The sequence below is a fragment of the Nymphalis io genome, chromosome 12 (genome assembly GCF_905147045.1).
Source record: "Nymphalis io chromosome 12, ilAglIoxx1.1, whole genome shotgun sequence".
NCBI classification, from domain to species: domain Eukaryota; kingdom Metazoa; phylum Arthropoda; class Insecta; order Lepidoptera; family Nymphalidae; genus Nymphalis; species Nymphalis io.
In genome coordinates this window covers 5,256,230-5,277,336 of record NC_065899.1, presented here as the reverse complement: position 1 = coordinate 5,277,336, position 21,107 = coordinate 5,256,230, and the positions used below count along the sequence as shown (strand labels likewise).

At 29.9% G+C, this 21,107-nt stretch overlaps 2 protein-coding genes and 1 non-coding gene across 9 annotated transcripts in view; 1 reads left to right on the top strand and 2 right to left on the bottom strand.

Annotated features, from left to right (window-relative positions):
* Positions 1 to 1,641: 1,641 nt before the first annotated feature.
* LOC126772559 (catalase-like) lies at positions 1,642 to 3,839 on the top strand. The gene is made up of 2 exons (XM_050492960.1): positions 1,642 to 1,785; positions 2,406 to 3,839. The coding sequence occupies exons 1-2, from the start codon at positions 1,642 to 1,644 to the stop codon at positions 3,837 to 3,839; spliced, it is 1,578 nt and encodes a 525-aa protein (XP_050348917.1).
* A 7,565-nt stretch (positions 3,840 to 11,404) lies between these two features.
* On the bottom strand, positions 11,405 to 11,476 carry Trnae-uuc (transfer RNA glutamic acid (anticodon UUC)). The gene has a single exon. It is a non-coding gene; the product is annotated as a tRNA-Glu (tRNA).
* Positions 11,477 to 13,224: 1,748 nt separating this feature from the next.
* Positions 13,225 to 21,107, bottom strand: part of LOC126772440 (diuretic hormone class 2) — a 47,459-nt gene continuing 39,576 nt past the window's right edge. The window contains exons 1-5 of one of the 7 annotated variants that reach the window (XM_050492814.1): positions 19,506 to 19,531; positions 15,565 to 15,642; positions 14,937 to 15,041; positions 14,405 to 14,425; positions 13,225 to 13,846 (exon numbers count right to left, since the gene is read on the bottom strand). In XM_050492814.1, the coding sequence (XP_050348771.1) occupies positions 13,714 to 13,846; positions 14,405 to 14,425; positions 14,937 to 15,041; positions 15,565 to 15,641 (336 nt within the window). In that variant the 5' untranslated portion in view covers position 15,642; positions 19,506 to 19,531 and the 3' untranslated portion in view covers positions 13,225 to 13,713. Of the gene's footprint in view, positions 13,847 to 14,404; positions 14,426 to 14,936; positions 15,042 to 15,561; positions 15,643 to 19,505; positions 19,532 to 21,107 lie in introns of those variants that run through there. The other 6 variants (XM_050492811.1, XM_050492812.1, XM_050492813.1 and 3 more) reach the window with 6 other exon arrangements.

The following is a 21,107-nucleotide window of genomic DNA, read 5'->3' as shown; positions in this document are numbered from 1 at the left end:
TAGGTATTATGGCAATAACACGCCTTCCATTATATTGTCGTGTGGCATTGTACCCTTGATTAATTAGTTAATATTGTGATTACCTGAAGGTGTCTAGTATAGTACAATCTATATACCAGTAGTAACAGCCTGTTAATATCCCACTGCTGAGCTAAGGCCTCCTCTCCCTTTTTGGGGAGAAGGTTTGGAGCTTATTCCACCACGCTACTCCAATGCGGGTTGGTGGAATACACATGTGGCAGAATTTCGATGAAATTAGACACATGCAGGTTTCCTCACGATGTTTTCCTTCACCGAAAAGCACGAGATGAATTATAAACAGAAATTAAGCACATGAAAATTCAGAGGTGCTTGCCCGGGTTTGAACCCACGTTCATCGGTTAAGATTCACGCGTTCTTACCACTGGGCCATCTCGACTCTACTCTAATCTATATACAATAAATACAAAATATAAAGAAGCATTGCAATTGAATTTTTGGCATTCGCTATCATATTATACAAAAACCAGGAGTTAATATAAGTTGATGTTCATGAGATGTTTATATATAAAAATTAATTAAGTACATACTTTAGTGTTTTTTAAGACACTATAAGAGGAAGTCAGTTATGACTGTCGCTTCTCAATATATATATGCTTGATAATGTAATGTATGTTCGTAAAAACATAAATACATTTTTTTACATCGTAATGTGCACGCAATTAGTACAAGAAATTCACATAAATTTGTTACTTAAGAGTGGGAGAACACAATTCAAAAATAAAAGAAGATTTCAATGAAATTAATGAATGATTCCAATATATTATTATAGTATTCTGGTATTTGTTGTACTCTCATAAATTCTGTAAATTTAATGCAAATATGATTAAATAAATTTAATATAATATACATACATTTATGTTTTAATTTCCTCTGAAACTTTAGTGTAACTTTTGAGCAAGCGTAGTTTACATTTGCTTAGTTAAATAATGCTATGAGTTGTACAATCGCTCCAGGCTAAACTTGCTGAACACCTACCAACTACACACGTGTCAAACACCTTTATTTTCAAACAGAGTTTGCATTATGTAAAATAATTTTCAGCAATAAGTCTAAACTTGCAGTAAATTTATATAATTAATAAGTTAAAGTTAGTAACATTGTACATCTTTTTCCAAAATTAAATCCAACAAGGAAGGTATAGGTTATTTTTGCAATAAAAGTAAGTTTGTCTCACAAATTTCTCAAAATTATGATAAAATAGAATCTTTATAGTACCTTATAGGTTACACGAAGCTTAAGTTACTTGTTGTCCTATCAATATTTAAAATAGTATGCATTTAAAAATATATATATATTCAACAACTATTAGAGAGTATCATTGTGTAGGAGTGGATAATTAGCAAATAAAGAAAAGTGAATTATCAGAATCTGGAAACTGAATTATCTCCATATTATGTCCACAAGAGGAGAGGGGTCCTTTGCCCAGCTGTTTGGAATATTTATAGGTCGTTACTCCTTTCTAAGTAATGTAACAAATTACGCATACATATCTATATAGAAGTGGATTTCAATGATTATGATTGGACAAGCAGCCAATTATATGTTTTACAATTGAGTCGGTGTATATAAGGGGGTTAACAAATAATTGTTATTGTCAGTATGAAGTGCACGGTAGCATACACACATTATTTCTTATTACTCATACTTAAATATGGGCAGTGTAATAATTATGAATTATACGAATATTACAACAGAACGGATCCCGCAACTCGTCAGCTTTGTGATTTTGAAAACGAACATCCGGTATGTTATCTAACTATCTCTTCATAAAACATATTAAGTAACTATTTATAAGGGTTAAAACATTGTTGTAAAGTACTTACTCGAAATTCAAATCGTAGATTTTAATTCGCCACACTTTTGAGCTCTGTAGATTTAGAAGTACATCTATGTTTTTATGAAGATATATATAATTTTTTTTGTGTCGTACGTGTATGTTATTAAGTCGAAGCGTATATGATCAGAAACCATATTAACATCATATTAATCTAACATCAATTCGATCTTGGCTTTTTTATCGTTCAAACAATGTGAAAGTAGGTGAAAGGAAAAATTATAGAATCGATGGGCAGACAAACACCCCAACCTTTTTACATTGATATTTTAAACAGAAATTTATTTAAATATCAAATATACTTTCCTAATATTTTTATGTCTATGCAAAAAAAAAACTAACGATACTTGAATAATTAAAATGCGCCGGCCGTGCATTGCATGTAAACTTAATATGTAAACACAGTTTACACTACTGGATTCCTAGCATAGAGAAGATTTTTTTTATCCACCTTTGCGATAAATGAAAACATCTAAGATGCCTAAAGTAGTGTATGAATTGCTTTTTGTACTATTAATTTTTTTTACAGAATCCTATAGGCATATTGACTACAAGTTCAGGAAAATTAGTAGAAATAAGAGAGACTATAGGTTTGAATTCAGATGTATTTTCAAATCAGTACAACATAGATTTATTTACTCATGCTGATGCGGAGAGAATTCCTGAAAGAGTAGTACACGCTAAGGGTACAGCTGCATTTGGTTATTTTGAGGTAACTAACGATGTATCGCAGTATACAAAAGCAGAAGTATTTAATGGCGTTGGAAAAAAAACTCCGGTTGTAGTTAGATTCTCTTCTGTTGGTCAAAATCTTGGTGGGAACGATTTAGCTAGAGAAGTAAAAGGTATGGCTATCAAATTTTTTACGAAAGAAGGAAACTTGGATCTCGTATCTCTAAGCTTTCCTGTATTTCTCCATAGAGATCCAGTAGATTTTCCACATTTCATACACGCACTAAAGAGAAACCCTAAAACCAACTTCTTTGATTTCTCTGCCCGTTGGGACTTCATAACTAAGAAGCCAGAAACAATACATGGTTTCCTATGGTTACTGTCAGATTACGGCATTCCAAATGGATACAGAAAAATGGATGCCTTTCCTATTCATACGTTTGAAATCAATAATAAGCATGGTGATAGATATTTCGTTAAATTTAATTTTAGAACTGAACAAGGGTTAGAAAATCTCCCGTCCAATGAAGCAGAAGCCATCGCAGCACGGGATCTCGATTACTATAACAGGGACTTATATAATGCAATTGAAAATAAAAAATATCCCGCTTGGACGTTGGAAATGGATATTATGTCAATTGAAGATATCAAAAAAATTGATTACAATCCATTTGAAGTTACAAGGTTGTGGAAAAAAGGCACTTATCATACAGTGCCTATTGGTCGTCTTGTTCTAGATAGAAATCCTGACAATTTCTTTAGAGTTTCAGAACTAAGTGCATTTAATCCTGGTAACCTAGTACCTGGTATACCAGGGCCACTTGATCAATTATTTAAAACAAGACGTTCATCGTATCGCGATACCCAAATTTACCGCTTGGGTGTGAATCATAATAGAATCGAAGTAAATATACCTTTATACTGGAAAGTTTATAATCGTGATGGTAAACCTCCTGTAAAGGATAACATGAAGGATGCACCTAATTACTATCCAAATTCATTTAATGGACCAGTTCCGTATGTAGATCCAAGTCGGCCTAAAGAAAGGCTTATGGTATTCGATGTCAATGCGGTCGATTTAGATCAGGCATCATATTTTTATAATAATTACTTAGATGATGATCAACGAGCAAGACTTATCAACAATACTATACCATCATTAGTTCCTATAGCTCCCTATTTGCAAAGAAGAGCAATACGGTTATTAACTTTGACAGATCCAACTTTAGGAAAAGAAGTATCAGAAAAGTTACAAGAGGCCTTAAACATGCCACTTCCAAGTGTGGGATAACACAAAACGAAAAATTAAGTATCCGAATTCTCATCAATTTTATTTATTATAAGCTTAAAAATGAAATCACATGTTATTTGTATTGTATAAACGTTTACTAAATTTATAAAAAAATATCAAGCCTATTTCATTTTATTACATTACCTATTTCATTAAAATGAGATATATAATCTATTATGATTTTTATTATACTTTTGTACTTCGAATATTATGTGGCAAAATCCTATGTTACAAATACCCTAATACGTCAGGTTTATTACAAAATACTTAAAATGTAAATAATAAAAAAGCATGAAGAACATTTTAATTATTACTCCACAGAATATATTATAAATTGCATTTATAGCTAAATATGTATTTAATTTCAGAAAAAGACTAGAAACTTCTACTGAGTTTCTATATTTTTTTTTTAATAACATTTTCATCATTTCGAAGAAATGGTCTTACGTTCAATTTAATATTCTAACATAACAATTCCAAAGTACACATGTATATAGGAATATCTCGATGGATCTAAATAACAATCATATGTTTTTTCGTGTTTTAAAATGTTTGTGATGATCTTTAATAGATCTTTCAATTTTGTACTTCTTCTTGGTTCTGCTTGAATCCAGCGGTAGCTCTTATTTAATTACATAAAATGATTCACATCAACGAAACAGACCAACAATATCGTAAAGGTGGTAGGGCTTTGTGCAAGCTCGTCTGGGTAGGTACCACCCACTCATCAGATATTCTACCGCAAAACAGCAGTACTTGGTATTTTTATGTTCCGGTTTGAAGGGTGAGTGAGCCAGTGTTATTACAGGTACAAGGGACATAACATCTTAGTTCGAAAGGTTAGTGGTGCATTGACGATGTAAGCGATGGTGATGGTAATGGTAACATTTCTTACAATGCCAATGTCTACGGGCGTTGGTGACCACTTACCATCAGGTGGCCCATATGCTCGTCCGCCTTTTTTTAAGGATTTTATATTGTAATAAATATAATATAATAACAATCAGTCAAAAATAATTTGATTCCATAAGTCTAAATATTAGTAATATAAAATTAATTTCATTAGCATTCAGAAAAATAATACTAAATGTTTTTACTATTTTTTGTTTTCTTTTTTTCAATATTTAGCCTTCTTTGTTTTAATACTGCAGTCACGAAAGTAAATAATAAAACCATACCCATAATTGTTTAGTAATAACGATGCACTATTTATGTGTTAACAATTGTGTCAACAAACATAAACAAATGTTTGTAAAAACAAAGTAACCAATAATACCGTTACATTACATAATTTGGTGGAAATGATCTAAATATATAAATGTATTATGAATTCTAAAATAATCAACAAGAAATAAAAAACGTCAAATAAATACTCGTACGAAAAACCTGATGTTCATCTCCATCTTAACCTCGGCTGATATTAGACTGTGTAAAACTGATCTATCCTCATACTTTACATTCTTAAAACATTTCTTTCCTAACTTTAACTAATTCCGTTAATACCGTGACTAGAATAAAAATATAAATGCTTGTATGAGATATAAATGAAAATTATTGTCCAACCGTCTTTACTAAATGCAACCAAAATCATGAATGAAGTCAGGATATTCTAAATTTTTATAGTAAGCGTTATTCGAACTGTAACATTATATAGATTATGCAAATAGCAATCTATAAGCGACGGGTTGTTCCGAGCCCGTTGTTTTGGAAACTCCCTCGTGTCCACTCTGCTGGAAGGCTGCCTGTTAGTATAGACTTATGAATAGCTTTTTTATTTTTACAACAGTGTGTTTTATAAATGATCAAGTTTGATTTTGGAACCCTTAGTATTTTTGACATACGCTGGTCTGTTATTGATGTCGTAATACTTTATATAAATTTTTAGATAATTTAAGCTTTATTTTTCTTTCACGTTATATATTTAACGAATGCAATTTTTATATAATTGTGTCAAAAGTATCTTTATTAATTGAAATTGCAATTTAATTTAATAAAATATTATCTATAAAATATTATAGTAAGCTTTCCACAACGTCGAGGGAAAACTTCTGGGTACTCTTTAATAGGGAAGTGTTATTACAATCAATGTTTAAGAAATTATTTTTAAATGATCAAATATCATTATTAAAATAAAACTTATGACGATAAAACTAAACATGAATAACTTTGTTTTGTATACGAAAGTATCTAATTTAATTTGATTTGAATCTACCTAGGGCTTAAAACTAACAAGCCGGCGACAAGTTTAGGCTAGTTATTCTAATATATAACCTTAGTAAGGTTAAATCATTTTGACAGGTTTGGTGAAATGTGTAATGTTATTATGAAAAATATGCTACTATTCTAATGTAGCTTTGTACTTTTTGTATTCGAAATATTTTAGTTATTCTACACCCAAACAAAGCAACGTTTTCGTTCTGTATTAGTCACGTACGCAGACATTTTTTTTAAATCTAAATAGTCTGCACAATGCTATGTATTATTATTTACAAATACTAAAATGAAATGTTTAGCATTTCATTTTAATATTTACGAGAAAAATAACGGTTATGATGTTTTTTTTACACTGTGTCCCTTTACGCGCTTTATATAGAATACTTTTTATGTTATGTATGAAACTACGTAGTTATAAATATGTCGATGTAAAACTCATACATCCATTATTTCCAGTCTGGCGCATCTTCACTGTCGGTTGATTGTTTATTGAGCCTAGTTGAGCTCGTTTGACGAAAACTGCAATGACTGTAATAATAATAAATTTATAATTTTATTTAATATTTTGTTGGATTATCTAAACCAATTATAAAAACGAAGAAGTTGTTTGTTTGTATTTGCTGGTCAGTATATTCTAGTCCGAATTTTTATTTACTGTAATAGATAAGTTCTTTTATTTAAAAAAAGTTATAGACAATTTACAATCCCCGAGAGCAGAGCAATATCTTTTAACGAGGATGAAACCATACTAAGTCACTTAATTATTATAAAAAATATATTTATGTAAATAAGATATTCAAATAATACTATTTTTTAGTTGAATTAGATTTGTTTCGTTTATTTTATCTGTCTCATATTTTATTGATTGTTCCAATAAGGAAAATGTAAATTAAAAAAAAAATGTTATTTTTTTGTACTAAAATAATCTTTAAATGATTATAATAACATGTGTGAAAAAATAAGATTGTATTATCGATTTTTTTTTTATACGCAAATCATTTTGGGCGCTCTCGTATAATATCTGCTCCGTCCGAGTTTTGACTGTGACGTCACTTCGCCCATTCGTTACTGCGGGCGACTCTTTTGCGACACGCGCGTATTTTGATAATTTCGTATTTATTTTATCCCTCTTTGTGATTTGACGCACCAAATACGTTCGTTCACTTATAATAATATTAGAACGATTATTAATATATTATTTTATTACTTATTTATATAGCAGCAATTTCCCGTAGACTAATAAATAATCTATCGATAGTCGATCTTATGAATGCGGATTCTTTCACAAATCACGCGAAATATATTAGTGAGCTTGTTATTATTGTTTATTTTAATCTTTTGTTAATGCGGATTGTTCATAACTCTGACCGGCAATAAGTTCGTATTGTTCATGTCGATACTAAAGCGTTCCGCTTTCGATAGAAGATAATATCGATCGAGATAGAGTCCAAAAGGTGGCCTCTTGGACTCAACTACTTCAGTCCATCGGTCAGTTCGTTCATCGGTGATTTACGTTTAATTCTATACTGTAACATGGCAATTCAAAAGTGTCCTTATAAGCCTATTTGAACGAAGAATGATTTGATATTATTTGTTTACTTACTATATTAGACTACGTATTTGACTTTCAAAGAATCAGAATACGGTAAAAATCAATTTCAATGGGTCACGGTCATTAAGGTTTTTTTCAACTTACACCATTGGCGATATGGGGTTGTTTACAAATAATCTTCAAGATTAACAATAAACTTAAGATTAACGTTGATATGCATTTTTCATCGATACAAACTCTTATGTCAATACTATCGGTAATCAACGTATTAAGGACGTTATTACGAACATTCTGAATTATGAGTTTATATTAAACGAATACCTATAATACGAAATATAAACAATCTAAATAAAATCAAGAATAACGCGAAAATACTGGCGAAATTGTATGGGCGAGCGAGCGACGATGGGCGAGGTGACGTCACGCGTCGATCGGTCGCTTCAGAAAAGAATTTAAGAATTCGTAACTTTAATAAATTGTAATAAAATCATTTTTGCAGATATCGTAAAAATTCTCTCGCGAGTATTTTTTATATTTTAAATATTATTTTTTGAGATCATAAAAAAATAAGCTCATCTTCCTAATTGTACATAATAAAGAATAATATAATTATATACACTTATGTGCACTTATGTGTGCATTATTCATACTTATTGGTGAAGCTAAAAAGTGAACATAAAATTGAATAAATACTCTTTTCAAATGTAGTCATTCTTTTTTAAATTTTGGAATAGTTGATCTAGATGTTTTCATTAAACTGCCTCATCGTTCAATATCATCACCACATAGCGGTTAAATACGTGAGGATTAAATAGCATCGTGCGGCAAATACTATGGCATGCAATTGAGGTCACATTTTCATTTGAACGAACTGGAATGAAAAACTGGGATCGAGTGCAACCGAGCTTGGCTAATCTAACGTCTAAAAATAGTTCGTCAATATAAGAATCTTTGGAACTGCGTCGGCATACTAAAGCGCTTGATTTAATTTACTGAAAAGATTATTAAAAACTAATTCCCATTTTGACAATTTCTTGTTAATGCCAACTAAATTGAATTTGTACAAATGTAAAGTATATAAATATATGTATATATAATTGTAAAAGTTCTACCTTTGCTAAGCTTGGGTATATACCAAATGTGCCTGTAAAATTAATGTATAATTTTATTTTTTTCCCCATTTTCTGGCGTTTATCTACGCTATTTGCGCGCAAAATATTCTGCCAATGTCTCGTATAAAAGAGATGACACATATGATACGAGATTAATCGGTTTTAAATTTTGATTCGTTTAATGATGATGAGTGAAAACTGTGTAATTCTACATTAAAACTTATATAAATACAACAATAAAAACAGTGTCAATATTTTGACTATTCTTATTTTTACTTTGTGATAATTCTATTTAAATTTGGTAGCTATACATGAACTAGTAAACTAGTGCGAATAGCCAAGAAGAAGATACATTTTTTGTCCTTTAAATTACGAAGCATTTGACATTTTTTGTAATTTAAATAAAATTAAAGCCATCACAATAACTTATATAATATTAGGATGGTAATCGTAACTTCCGTTCATATTTTTGAGTTGCTCCGCTCCTTCTGGTATCACACCTTATGCTACTTAATAAACGGACTATCTAAGACAAAAATAATTATTGAAATTGGACATGTAGTTACTGAGATTATTTCGTTCAACGATAGAAAATTCCTTCTTTTATACCACTCGTAAGATAAAAGAAAATCGGTTATCACATCTGCCCATTTGTTCGCAAACTTGTTCTTTACTACATGTTGGATTCAAATGAGATTTTTCAAAAGTATATAAGAAAATAATATATATGGCTTATTATATTATGAGATTTAAACATTAGGTACAAAAAATAAGATAAATTAAACGATAACTTTAGTTCAATTAATCAATCGTAATAGGAATACTTATCAAATTAAATAACATTAATCTTTTTCGCCGAATACAAATTAATTGTCTCACAATTTTGCAAGTGTCATTTAAGATATATGACTCAATAGTAATAAGGGTATCATGGGATGTACCCTTAGCTTTACCATGTGAAGTTGAGATGGCTATTCACAATATAAGATCTAAAATTTTAAGTTATTATATAGAAGTTAGGATTTTTTATCTAATAGAAAAACAAAATACTACTACAAGTAATAGGTATGATTAGACCAGAGAAGACAGCTTCAGTTTCACTCATTGTAAGTAATTAACATATTGTTCGAACCAGATAATAAAGTAAAGTAACAGCCTGTAAATGTCCCACTGCTGGGCTAAGGCCTCCTCTCCCTATTTGAGGAGAAGGTTTTTTTGGAGCTTATTCCACCACGCTGCTCCAATGCGGATTGGTGGAATACACATGTGGCAGAATTTTGATGAAATTAGACACATGCAGGTTTCCTCACGATGTTTTCCTTCACCGAAAAGCACGAGATGAATTATAAACAGAAATTAAGCACATAAACATTCAGTGGTGCTTGCCCGGGTTCGAACCCACGTTCATCGGTTAAGATTCACGCGTTCGTACCACCGGGCCATCTCGACTTTTTAATATATATAATAATAATAAATAGATAATAGCGGATCGTTAAATAGTAGGTACTGAAATATTAAAATCAAAATTTTAACTATTTGAGTATATATAATTTTAATTCATAATATACAATTTTAATTATAAATTATGTTCATGAAAAAATTATTGTGCCATATTAAATCAAGGCAAAAATTTACGAATATTATAAATCAAGATAAACTTAAAAAAAAACTTCGATTCCGTAACAATTGTTCTTTTTCCAAAATATAAATTTGCAAAGTCTGTGTTTTAGTAAAATTCTAATTAAATACCTACTTACTAGACAAAAAACATAAAACAGAACATTTTCAAGGGTAAAAAATCTCATCTATTTGCGAATAAGTAAACATTTTGTGAAAATAATTTTATCTGTATTTGTAAAGTTTTCTCATTCAGGGAACAAGGTCACGGGAACAACGTAACAAACAAACGAATGAAATCTTTCCGCCGTTGCGCGCCATTTGTCACTATCGCGATGTTATACAACATGCGAACATTTGAATTTCTCGTTCACGTAAGTAAAACATTTTTTTATATATAAATCTTGCTTCATAATAAGGCAATGTCATTTTATCGAATGGTTTCGATTTTTCACTACATTTAGATACATCGCCGCGTAACTAAAAAAACATTATTTATAATTATTGTAGCATAAAATAACAATAATTAAATATTATTTATTTGCTAAAGTAAACTATTGAATCGAATTATACTTATTTTATTCGAGTATATCTCACTAACAAGCTCTTTGAATCGTCGATATATAAGTCCGTCAATAAAAACAACAAGCAATAAACATAATAATGGTCCAAGAAATATTTTACAAAACATCAGCGTTTTGGTAAGTTTAAATGTTACTGACCTTATATTATTTTCACTTCACGATTAACAAACGAACCCACAATTAACAAACGACATTCATTTGCATGATGGACTTTATTTTTAGGGCGATAAGGCACAAAATTGTATAATGGTATTTTATGTAAATAAACTACTAACAACATTGTATTAAGTATACATAATTAACACTATGTAACCTTTTTTAATCAAGAGGTTCAATTAATTATTAAAGTATTTGCATTAAAAAAATGAAATATCTGTTAGTCTATAAACCATCTATGGTTAGTACTTTTTTTTTATTATTTTATATTACGTTCAAAATACATACAAGTGGTTTGACGAAAATAAAAAACTTAAATAAAAAAAAAGTTTCCCGTACCGGGAATCGAACCCGAGCCTCCTGGGTGAAAGCCAGGTATCCTAGCCACTAGACCATACGGGATGATGTGTAAATGAGTGAAATTATATTTATAATTCTCTGTAGTGTACAAAAAGATCCTATTATATTATCATGTTTTGATAATATATGACTAAGGACAAAATATACATTTTTTTTTTATTAATTACTAATATATAGTGACTTCAATATTTTAAAATCATATATTTTATAAATATAAATGTATTTATATTATGTAAGATTAAATATATAAAAAATTTCTATCTCTACTTCAAACGCGTTTGGACTCTACTACCACTTTTTTTTTTTTATAAAATAGGAAGGTGGACGAGCATATGGGCCACCTGATGGTAAGTGGTCACCAAACGCCCTTAGACATTCGCATTGTAAGAAATGTCAACCATCGCTTATAGCCAATGCGCCACCAACCTTGGGAACTAAGATTTTATGTCCCTTGTGCTTGTAATTACACTGGCTCACTCACCCTTCAAACCGGAACACAACAACATCAAGTATTGCTGTTTTGCGGTAGAATATCTGATGAGTGGGTGGTACCTACCCAGACGAGCTTATATATATTATTATTATATTACTTACCATCAGGTGCAGTAGAGTCATTTGCCCTCCCGGCGCATATAAAAAAAACAAACCTATTTAAAATTAATAAATTTTAATAAATTATTTGCGTTATTTTGTGGCATGTTTCTAGCGCCATCTATTATCATGTTGGGTAAACTACTTTGTAATGTTGTGAAGCCAATTCTTTAATCGCCGCGCTTTTTTAATTAAAAAATAGATGTCGCTACTATAAATAAGAATATTATGTATGATACACCGTAAAAAAACCCGATAGATGTCTCCGATTACATCCAATTATATTGTTAAATTATACAATATTTATTGTTACAAATTAAAAGTTCCGAATAGTTTCATTTCAATCATTCATAATTTTGATACTATGATACATATTATTTTCTGAATATTAGTAAACTTGAGAAATTAATACATCAATTGTGTCAATATTTCTTTTGTCTTCTGGGGGTGCATAAAGTGCGGAATAAGAAATTCAAAATTTGTCTACCATTTACTTCGGTAAATTACAGGCGTGTAGATAATATATAGGTACTAAAGGTCTGCTTTATTTATAAGCAAATTTATGAATAAGTATTCATAATTCAAGGGCGTACAATTATTTAAACTAAGTCAGCGGTACATGTGTAATGGTCGAAAGCTGTTATTTTGTATTTTAGATGATATTGTTACCAATAGGGAGGTAAAACACTGTCAGGTAAACGTGTTTTTTTTAGGCCTATATCAAGTTAACAGAGAAGCGAATGTGTGATTAAAATGAATACTAATTAAAATATAAGGCTGAATGTAAGCATTCTACCAACCCGCATTGGAGGAGCGTGATAGAATAAGCTCTAAACCTTCGCCTCAAAAGGTAGAGGAGGCCTAAGCCCAGCAGTGGGACATTAACAGGCTGTTACTGTACTGTACTGTAAGCATTTGAGACGTGTTGTTTTTAACATATGGTTAATGCCTTTTTGTTTAGAGCGTATACAATAATAGCCGTTTTTTATAGTTATCCTTGTTTTTAAATATTCTATTTAAAAATAATCTTAGATGTTAATCAAACATGACCTCTTTCTAACTTCTTCTAGTTAGTTTAATAGAAAAGTTTTTGTTAATTATAACTTTTAACAGTTATTTAACTGAACTCGTTTATTAAACCCTTACTCATTTATTTCTTAAAATATAATGCCTTAATCTAAAATGATAAAAACAAAAAGTTAATGTAAATATGTATATCTCTTTATTATTAACAATAAACTCTAGACAGGAGGTACTTACAATAGACTAGAATTTCACAAAGGTTAGTAGGAAACACGGAACTCACTACATTAGCAACATTTATCTACTGTCGATAGAACGTACATTTATATAAAGATATTATAATTTCAAGCATTCTAATATGGATTAGATATTAAGGAACTATTTTAATACTGAAACAATACTGTTTGAATGGAAATAGAATAAAAACAAAAATAAATTTATATTTTTTTTGTTGAAATCAGTGACTATAAAAAACTGTAAAGACAAAAAGCTTAAAAATTATCTTTGAAACGAGTATATCAAATTTTTGATAGGAAATAGGCCGATTAATATTATGGAACTTTCTACACTAATTTGACGGATAAATTGATTTAACAATATTAAGCATAGACAATTGTGAAGCCCAATAAAAGGTGACGGCGTTTAGACTAGACTTTGGTTTTTGTTTATTCGACGTCACGTCGCCTCCTGCCGGGTCCGGAGGCGTAGTTAGCTGCGGCCATTCCCATGAGGTGCTTGGCGTGAAGAGCTCCAGAATATCCACGGTTAAGACCCATGTCGAGAGCACGTTTCTCGCTGCTAAGTATGAAATAATATCATATTAATAAACTTGTTAAGTACAAGCCGATTCTTAGTATCATACGGCTTAGGAGAATATAAAGACTACAAAATTGAAGTAACATAATATCAATAAGCTAATAAAATATAAATAAACAAAAATAGAAAAACTAAAGATTCAAAGTTAAATTGATTGTTTGCAAGAATTGAAAAGTAATCGTTTCTTTCTCTAGTTCTTTCTTTCGTTTCATTTTGCAACTAAAAGGTAATTTGAGAACAAAATTTTTCTATTCACTTGTAAGCAACTTTTATAATATTACATATTGTAATACTAATTCTAGTTTTATAAGATTTTTGCATATTTACGTAATAGGTATGATACAAATAATTTAAAAGAAATAATAAATAGCAAAGGTGATTTTTAAAAAAAATACTTAAACACGCTTACAACCTTTTGTTAATAATAGAAAAAAAAACAAAATGTGCTATAGTCTTAAAATTTGATTTTAATAAGCAAAAAATTACTTATTAATTTATTAAGCGTGAAAAATGTGAAAAATTCTTAATCCAATAACAAACCCAATAATGTCCTCTTTGAAGCTGTAAAGGAATAAGTTTTGTATAAATTTTTTTATTATTTCTTCTTTATGATATTTATTTCTATATAATATTAAGTATAAATGCTTGAATGAAAAAAAAAATAGCGACTTTGTGTCAAAAACAGAAGTATAATTATTAAGAATAGTTTGCAAATGGTTGAAATTCCCTTTTTTTTAATGATTATTGTGATTTCATTTATTAAAAATATATTTAAGCAATAAGTACCGAGCCGAGATACTTGTTATATATGAGCCGAGATGAGCAAGTCGATAAAAGACTTCAACGGATTATCACAGGTTCAAATTCGACCAAGCATCGCTGACTTGGCATATGCTGTATTTCTATATTATATATCTTGTACACGGCGGTGAAGAAGAACATCGTAATGAAATCAGCATGTGTCGGATTAAATTCAACAGCAGATAAAATTCGTAAAAGTGAGGCTTTTACCCAGCAGTGGAACATGTACGGGCTGTTAATGTTTAGATAAAAGTACGCTATAGATACTAACTTTTCCATCTTGCGTTCCATTTCCATAAGTTCGTTGAGACGGTTCAGCATGTCCATGATTTGCTCGGGTTCATATTGAACTCCTGTGCGGTAGTAGTTGCCAAGACTGAAATTATATTCATATAACTTACTACATATATTTTAATAATTATACAGAAGCTATAAGCTGGACTATGTGCTAGTCCACAATTACATTTAGTTTTATTACGTAAGTTATCAAATAACACTGTACTTCATACCCCCATAATTTATTCTATTTCAGTATAATTCGTATGACACAATCTTTTTAATAGTTATTTCATGAATGAGAATGAGAGAACGTTTTGTGGACAATATTGTAGTTCCGCGCACGTAATCTGTCTTGTTTTATATAGTCACCTATGATACCGTAATTAAACATACACAATATGCTAAGGATTTTTAAGTTATTAGGTACATATCTAACTTAGTCGGATTTGGATTTCAGGACAGTGATAGATGATGATGATAAAATATTAAACACAATTTTACTAATTTTTTTTTTAAATGTTATAGTTTACATTGTAATACAGTATAATTGAAGTCTTATGTTATGCAATAAAATTAATTAATAGTAATTTGATTAAGATATTTGTGCAGGGTACTACTACCTGGGGTAGGCAGCGGCCGGCATCACCAGGAACAGCGCGCCGAGCAGGCAAAAGGCCAAAAAGGTAGCTCGAACCATCCTAAAACAAAATTAATATTTGTCGTTAAAACAAAATAAATACCATACAAAAATTGTATTCCTATAAGAGTTTATAATAATTATATAAAAGTTTTCAAAAGCATCAAAACCATATACAGAAAATAAATATAAATATTTGCAATGTCTCAATAAGGGGTGTGTAATTCTTATATTATTATTTTATGTTAATCAATTTTATTACTATTTTAGGCCTAATAGGAATGTTCAAGAATTGCCTTTAATTTTCTGTATATATCTTATATAAAAAGAGTTATATGTCAGTAGTGTTTCCGGCTCTGCAAATTAAAAATGTATAACCTTCCTCGAGGAAGATATCGATTCTATTATAATATCCCGCAGTTTTTTACTGTTAAAAACAATCGATGTGGCCTATGATATATAAGAGTAGATGATAAAATTGTGGAGTTATTATTTGTTGACGATGTAAATTTCACTCGAGAAAAATATTTACTCAGTTTCTTGCAGGTTCTTTTCGGTTGATTAAACATTCCGAATCAGTTAGAGCTTATCATTCATGATGAATCAAAAGTGATCCATTAAAAAATTGATAAATCAAAAAAATATATATTATTATCATATATTTATATTATTATTATAATTATTATTTTGATTTTGATTTTTTTTTAAAATTTTTAATTGATAGCAATGTCAAATTTAAACATTATTAGATAATATTTATTATATAAAGCTATTGTATAATTCATTACTAGTGGTAGAGCTTTGTGCAAGCTCGCCTGGGTAGGTACCACCCACTCATCAGATGTTCTACCGCAAAACAGCAGTACTTGGTATTTTTGTGTTCCGGTTTGAAGGGTGAGTGAGCCAGTGTAATTACAGGCACAAGGGACATAACATCTTAGTTCCCAAGGTTGGTGGCGCATTGGTTACATCACCAATGCGATGCGATGGTTAACATTTCTTACAACGCATTTGTGTATGGGCGTTGGTGACCACTTACCATCAGGTGGCCCATATGCTCGTCCGCCTTCCTATTCTATAAAAAAAATATATACCGGAACTCGTCATTCATTAAACTAAAGTAATTTGTATAAAATAATCTTCGTTTTAAAATTAGTTAACACATGTATATAATAAAATTATCTATTATTAAATATCGTTTTATTAATATAGTAATTAAGTTGAATATTTAGAATATTAAAAGCTGGCAGCACTTGAAATATTAGAATTCCAAACGCTGATTTCACAATTAATATTTAGCCCTAGAAATTTATATGAATTCTTGTTAAATTTTCAAAATATAAAATTCGATTCGTACAATACAATAATTAGTAATTAACAAAATGTTTAAAGAGACGAAAGTATGAAACTCCTTCAAAACGGCTGAACTTAAAATGAATTTTATTTCACCCTTACGAAGTCGGCAGAGCAGCTGTAAGTCACACCAAATATCGATATTTTTTCTTTCTTAACAAGGACATATACAATACAAAAATCCTAGAAATCTTTGTTCAAAAGAACCGTGGAACATTATAATAAAATTCTTTTTAGTAAAATGGTTATACGTCCATTAATCATCGACGAGATTTTACACGCGCGAAAGGTTAAAAACAAACAAAAATTGCTGAACTTTAGTATCACGTGTAATAAATCAGTCTTTCGTGTATGAATATTTATTATCTAGAGACCATTTTCCGTCATTTTTGTTTCATAAAATTTTTCTAATGCAGAGCTGATATTTTTTTAGTTAAAATTTCAGTGTCCATTTCCAGCTCATAACAATAACTTTAAAAAACGGATCAACTTTGTTACATTCAAAAAAAAAATTTTTGTAATTAATTACTTTTTTAAAGATTTTAATTTTAGTACTAAAAGCACAATAAAATTGTTTTCCATGCATTTCGCAGAACATATAATGATGACTTTGTTAATTATCAGAAAAAATAAGTATACAAAAAACATGTTTATTGTTTTTATTTTGTAGGGTAGATGTAATAGGACTTTGATATCTTTTATCATATTTAATAGCGGAGGTAGGTGGTCGCGTAGATGGGCCACCTGATGGTTAGTAGTACTAAATATTGCTGTTTGGTGGATATGTGATGAGTAGGTAGGTACCTACCCAGACGGGTGCGTGACCATGTCTGAGTGGTAGTAGTTTGCGCATACAAAGCCCTAACGCGAAGTAAATTCTATTTAATTAGTTATAATCAAAATAAATCTTTAGTATTTGCTTTTTAGAATAATGAGTGTCTTACAGTTCCTTAATCTGTCCCTATGCTAAGAGTGGTTTGTACAATGAGATCAGACCAATTGGTATATACTTACTACTTACTTATTTGCTGAGAGTTTAGGCTTCGTTTTGATTTATTGGCAAAAAGCTTGAACGAAGCTCCGATATTAAACAAATTTTTGGAAAATCATTTGACATCAATGTAAGTATGCCTTTTAAATATAATGTCGACATTTAACTTGTTATAGTTTTCTATAATGTCTACAATTCACTCAATTCCAATTTCTGGAATATGATAATTATAATAAATAATTAACTATGTTATGATTATTTATGTAATATTACACTAAACATGTACGTGATTCCGCTTGCGTGGTTTTGGACGAAGTAACCTTTTTCTCATTTTATTTATTTTGACAAAACCTTTAAATAAGATCTGTTACAACCTCGCCTTACACCGATACTTAGTAAGATCCATCTCCTAAAAGATAATTTATTTATATAATAATAAAGAATCCATTTTAATCGTGTCAACATTAAATGTGCCTTAAAGTCCTTAAGTAGCTCGACCGCATACTGCCACAGACAACCTCTTAAGCTGTACTCAAAATAATATTAGTGAATATCGAGAGTCCACTTCATACCACTTAGTTGGTCAGTCGGCATACTAAGATGAAGAGATAACAATATATATCATACAAATGAGCCCATAGAGGTGAGAGAGACTTCACTTCCAAATGCAAAACTCGGGATATAATATGCACATAATAGATAAACATATACACACACATCGGTACAACCAAATACACACACAGAACTCTGGCGATCTTAAAACTTATAGATTTTAAATTAATGATTTGAAACTGAATATTTATTAAAGGTTGGGACTTTGTTTAAATTTAGCACACGATGTGGAAATAATTAATTTAATTATTGTGATTTAATATGACAATTTGTAGTTTTTATTTTATAGAACATAACAACTTTTGCTTTGTTGTTTAATGTTTTTCGTTTGCACAAAAAACTTTATGGACCATATTTTCATTTATAAAATAAAATAACGTATATTACACTCGAAAACTGTTAAATGAGCAACATTTGCCGCTAAAGCTTAACAGTCTGTTTTGGTTAAAAAAGTTTTCATGTGCTCACGTATAGTTGTTTAAATCACGTACACACACTAAATTAGATTAAATAAATATAATATTGCAATTTCGTAAAATATATGTTTTTACAGTCTTACATTGAAATAATAGTTAAATATAAACTATTTTAATATGTCTACAATTTATTAGTTATTTAATTTTCATTAAATTATGCATTTTAATTTTATTGAAATATTTTATTTGCAATCGATCGTACAACAGTAGCAAATGTGTTTAAAAGTTTTTTTTAATGCACGTATTCTAATTAGAAGAAAAAAACTGTATTTTACATCAAGATAAAAAAAATGCATTTAGATTATCATTATAAAAAGTACAATGAAATTAGAAAAAAATAACAAATATTTAATAAAGTTTCTTAGATTTTTTTTCTGCTCGTAAAAGAAGGCCTTAACCTGAAAAGCGTATTCAAATGGTACTTTTTTATTGGACTTATAAGTTTCAAAATACAATTAGTATATTTTATAATGAAATATCTACGATACTCACGAAACGTCCTTCTTCTAACGTGAAACCAGTAACGATAAATGATTCCAGATTCAGTTTCAACTTATACTGATTATATTTTTTCCAAACTACCTTTATCTTTGGCTATGCTTGTTTTGTATTAAATATTATGTAATAACAAAATATTTCTAAAAGCGTTTAACGTTGAAACTTAGTTTCACAAACACCTCTTCAAATATTTGTGTTGTACTCTATTTATACAGTAAGACTATAAAAATACAAATATTTTTGATTTAATACGTAAGAATTAAAAAAAAACGTTCAAAGGTGTTATAACTTTAAAAAGGCAGATACGATAGACCGGTAATAATACGTTTTTTTAATAAACAACACATTTACATCATAATAGGAACTAACAAGAGAGATTGCGATGTAATTTCATCTACAAAAACCACGCGACCAAATGAAATGTCAGCAGCGAAAACATCCGATTTTGACAGTCGCTTTCACGCATATCTTTCGCAGTAGATTTATAAACGATTCTACATCACGTACTCGTTGCTCTGTCAATTGTATTCAATCTTTTATAAATACTACTATAATTTTAGAAAAATGAAAGTTTGTATGTTAGAATGTCTGTTACTCAATCACGCGAAAATAACTGGACGGATTTGGAAGGAAATAGTGATAGCTTATACAGTGACTTAACACATAAGTTACCCAAGACTCGCCGCCCACACAAAAAGTGGGTGAAGTGGACATTTCATGATTGTTCATATTGGTGAAATTATTAAAATTCATTAGAAAATAAGAGCTTTCTTGAATAAAGTTTTTGTTATATATTTTTTATTAGAGCCATGTAAGAGTGTAAACGCTTATCGAAATCAACCAGCCATGTTGTTAACAACGCGCTCTTGATACTAATTAATTTGACGTGAATTGATACTCGATTTAATATTGATAAAACAACGATGGACCAGATTGGCTATGGTGTGTGTATGTACATATTGTTTTATAAATAAGTTCTGACTCTATAAATAATAGTAACATGTTAAGATGTCTTATAGAACGGTCAGCAGATAGGTAGACAATATTGCATGGGTTAAATTAAGTTAAGAAATAGGTGCTTTTAAATATTATGTTACAAATATATGTTTGGAACTATATTTGGAACTTGAAAGAGGCAATGTTGCTAAAATAATGCTGTCTAAATACAAAATAATTTTATTAGCTCGTGTATATTATTAATTCAAGTTGAGAAAGCCTATTGTATAAAAAAGGATTTTTTTTATAGAATAGTAAGGCGGACGAGCATATGGGCCACCTGTTGGTAAGTGGTCACCAACGCCCATAGACAATTGACAATGTAAAAAATGGTAACTTACATCACCAATGCGCCACCAATCTTGGTGTCTGTTTGTGTCAAACGTAACACCTACACAAGAAATTCGGACAGTTTTTTTTTTCTGAAATCACGGAAAAGTATTAATCCGATTGATATTATAATAGTTTATATCCTAGTTTATAATACATGACTTATTTAAAGTAGTCACAGCGAAAATAGTCGCCTCGAGTTCGAGTCACTTCTCAAGTATCAGATGTATCTCTCATTATATATAAGTATAAAGAGAAAAATATGAAGCC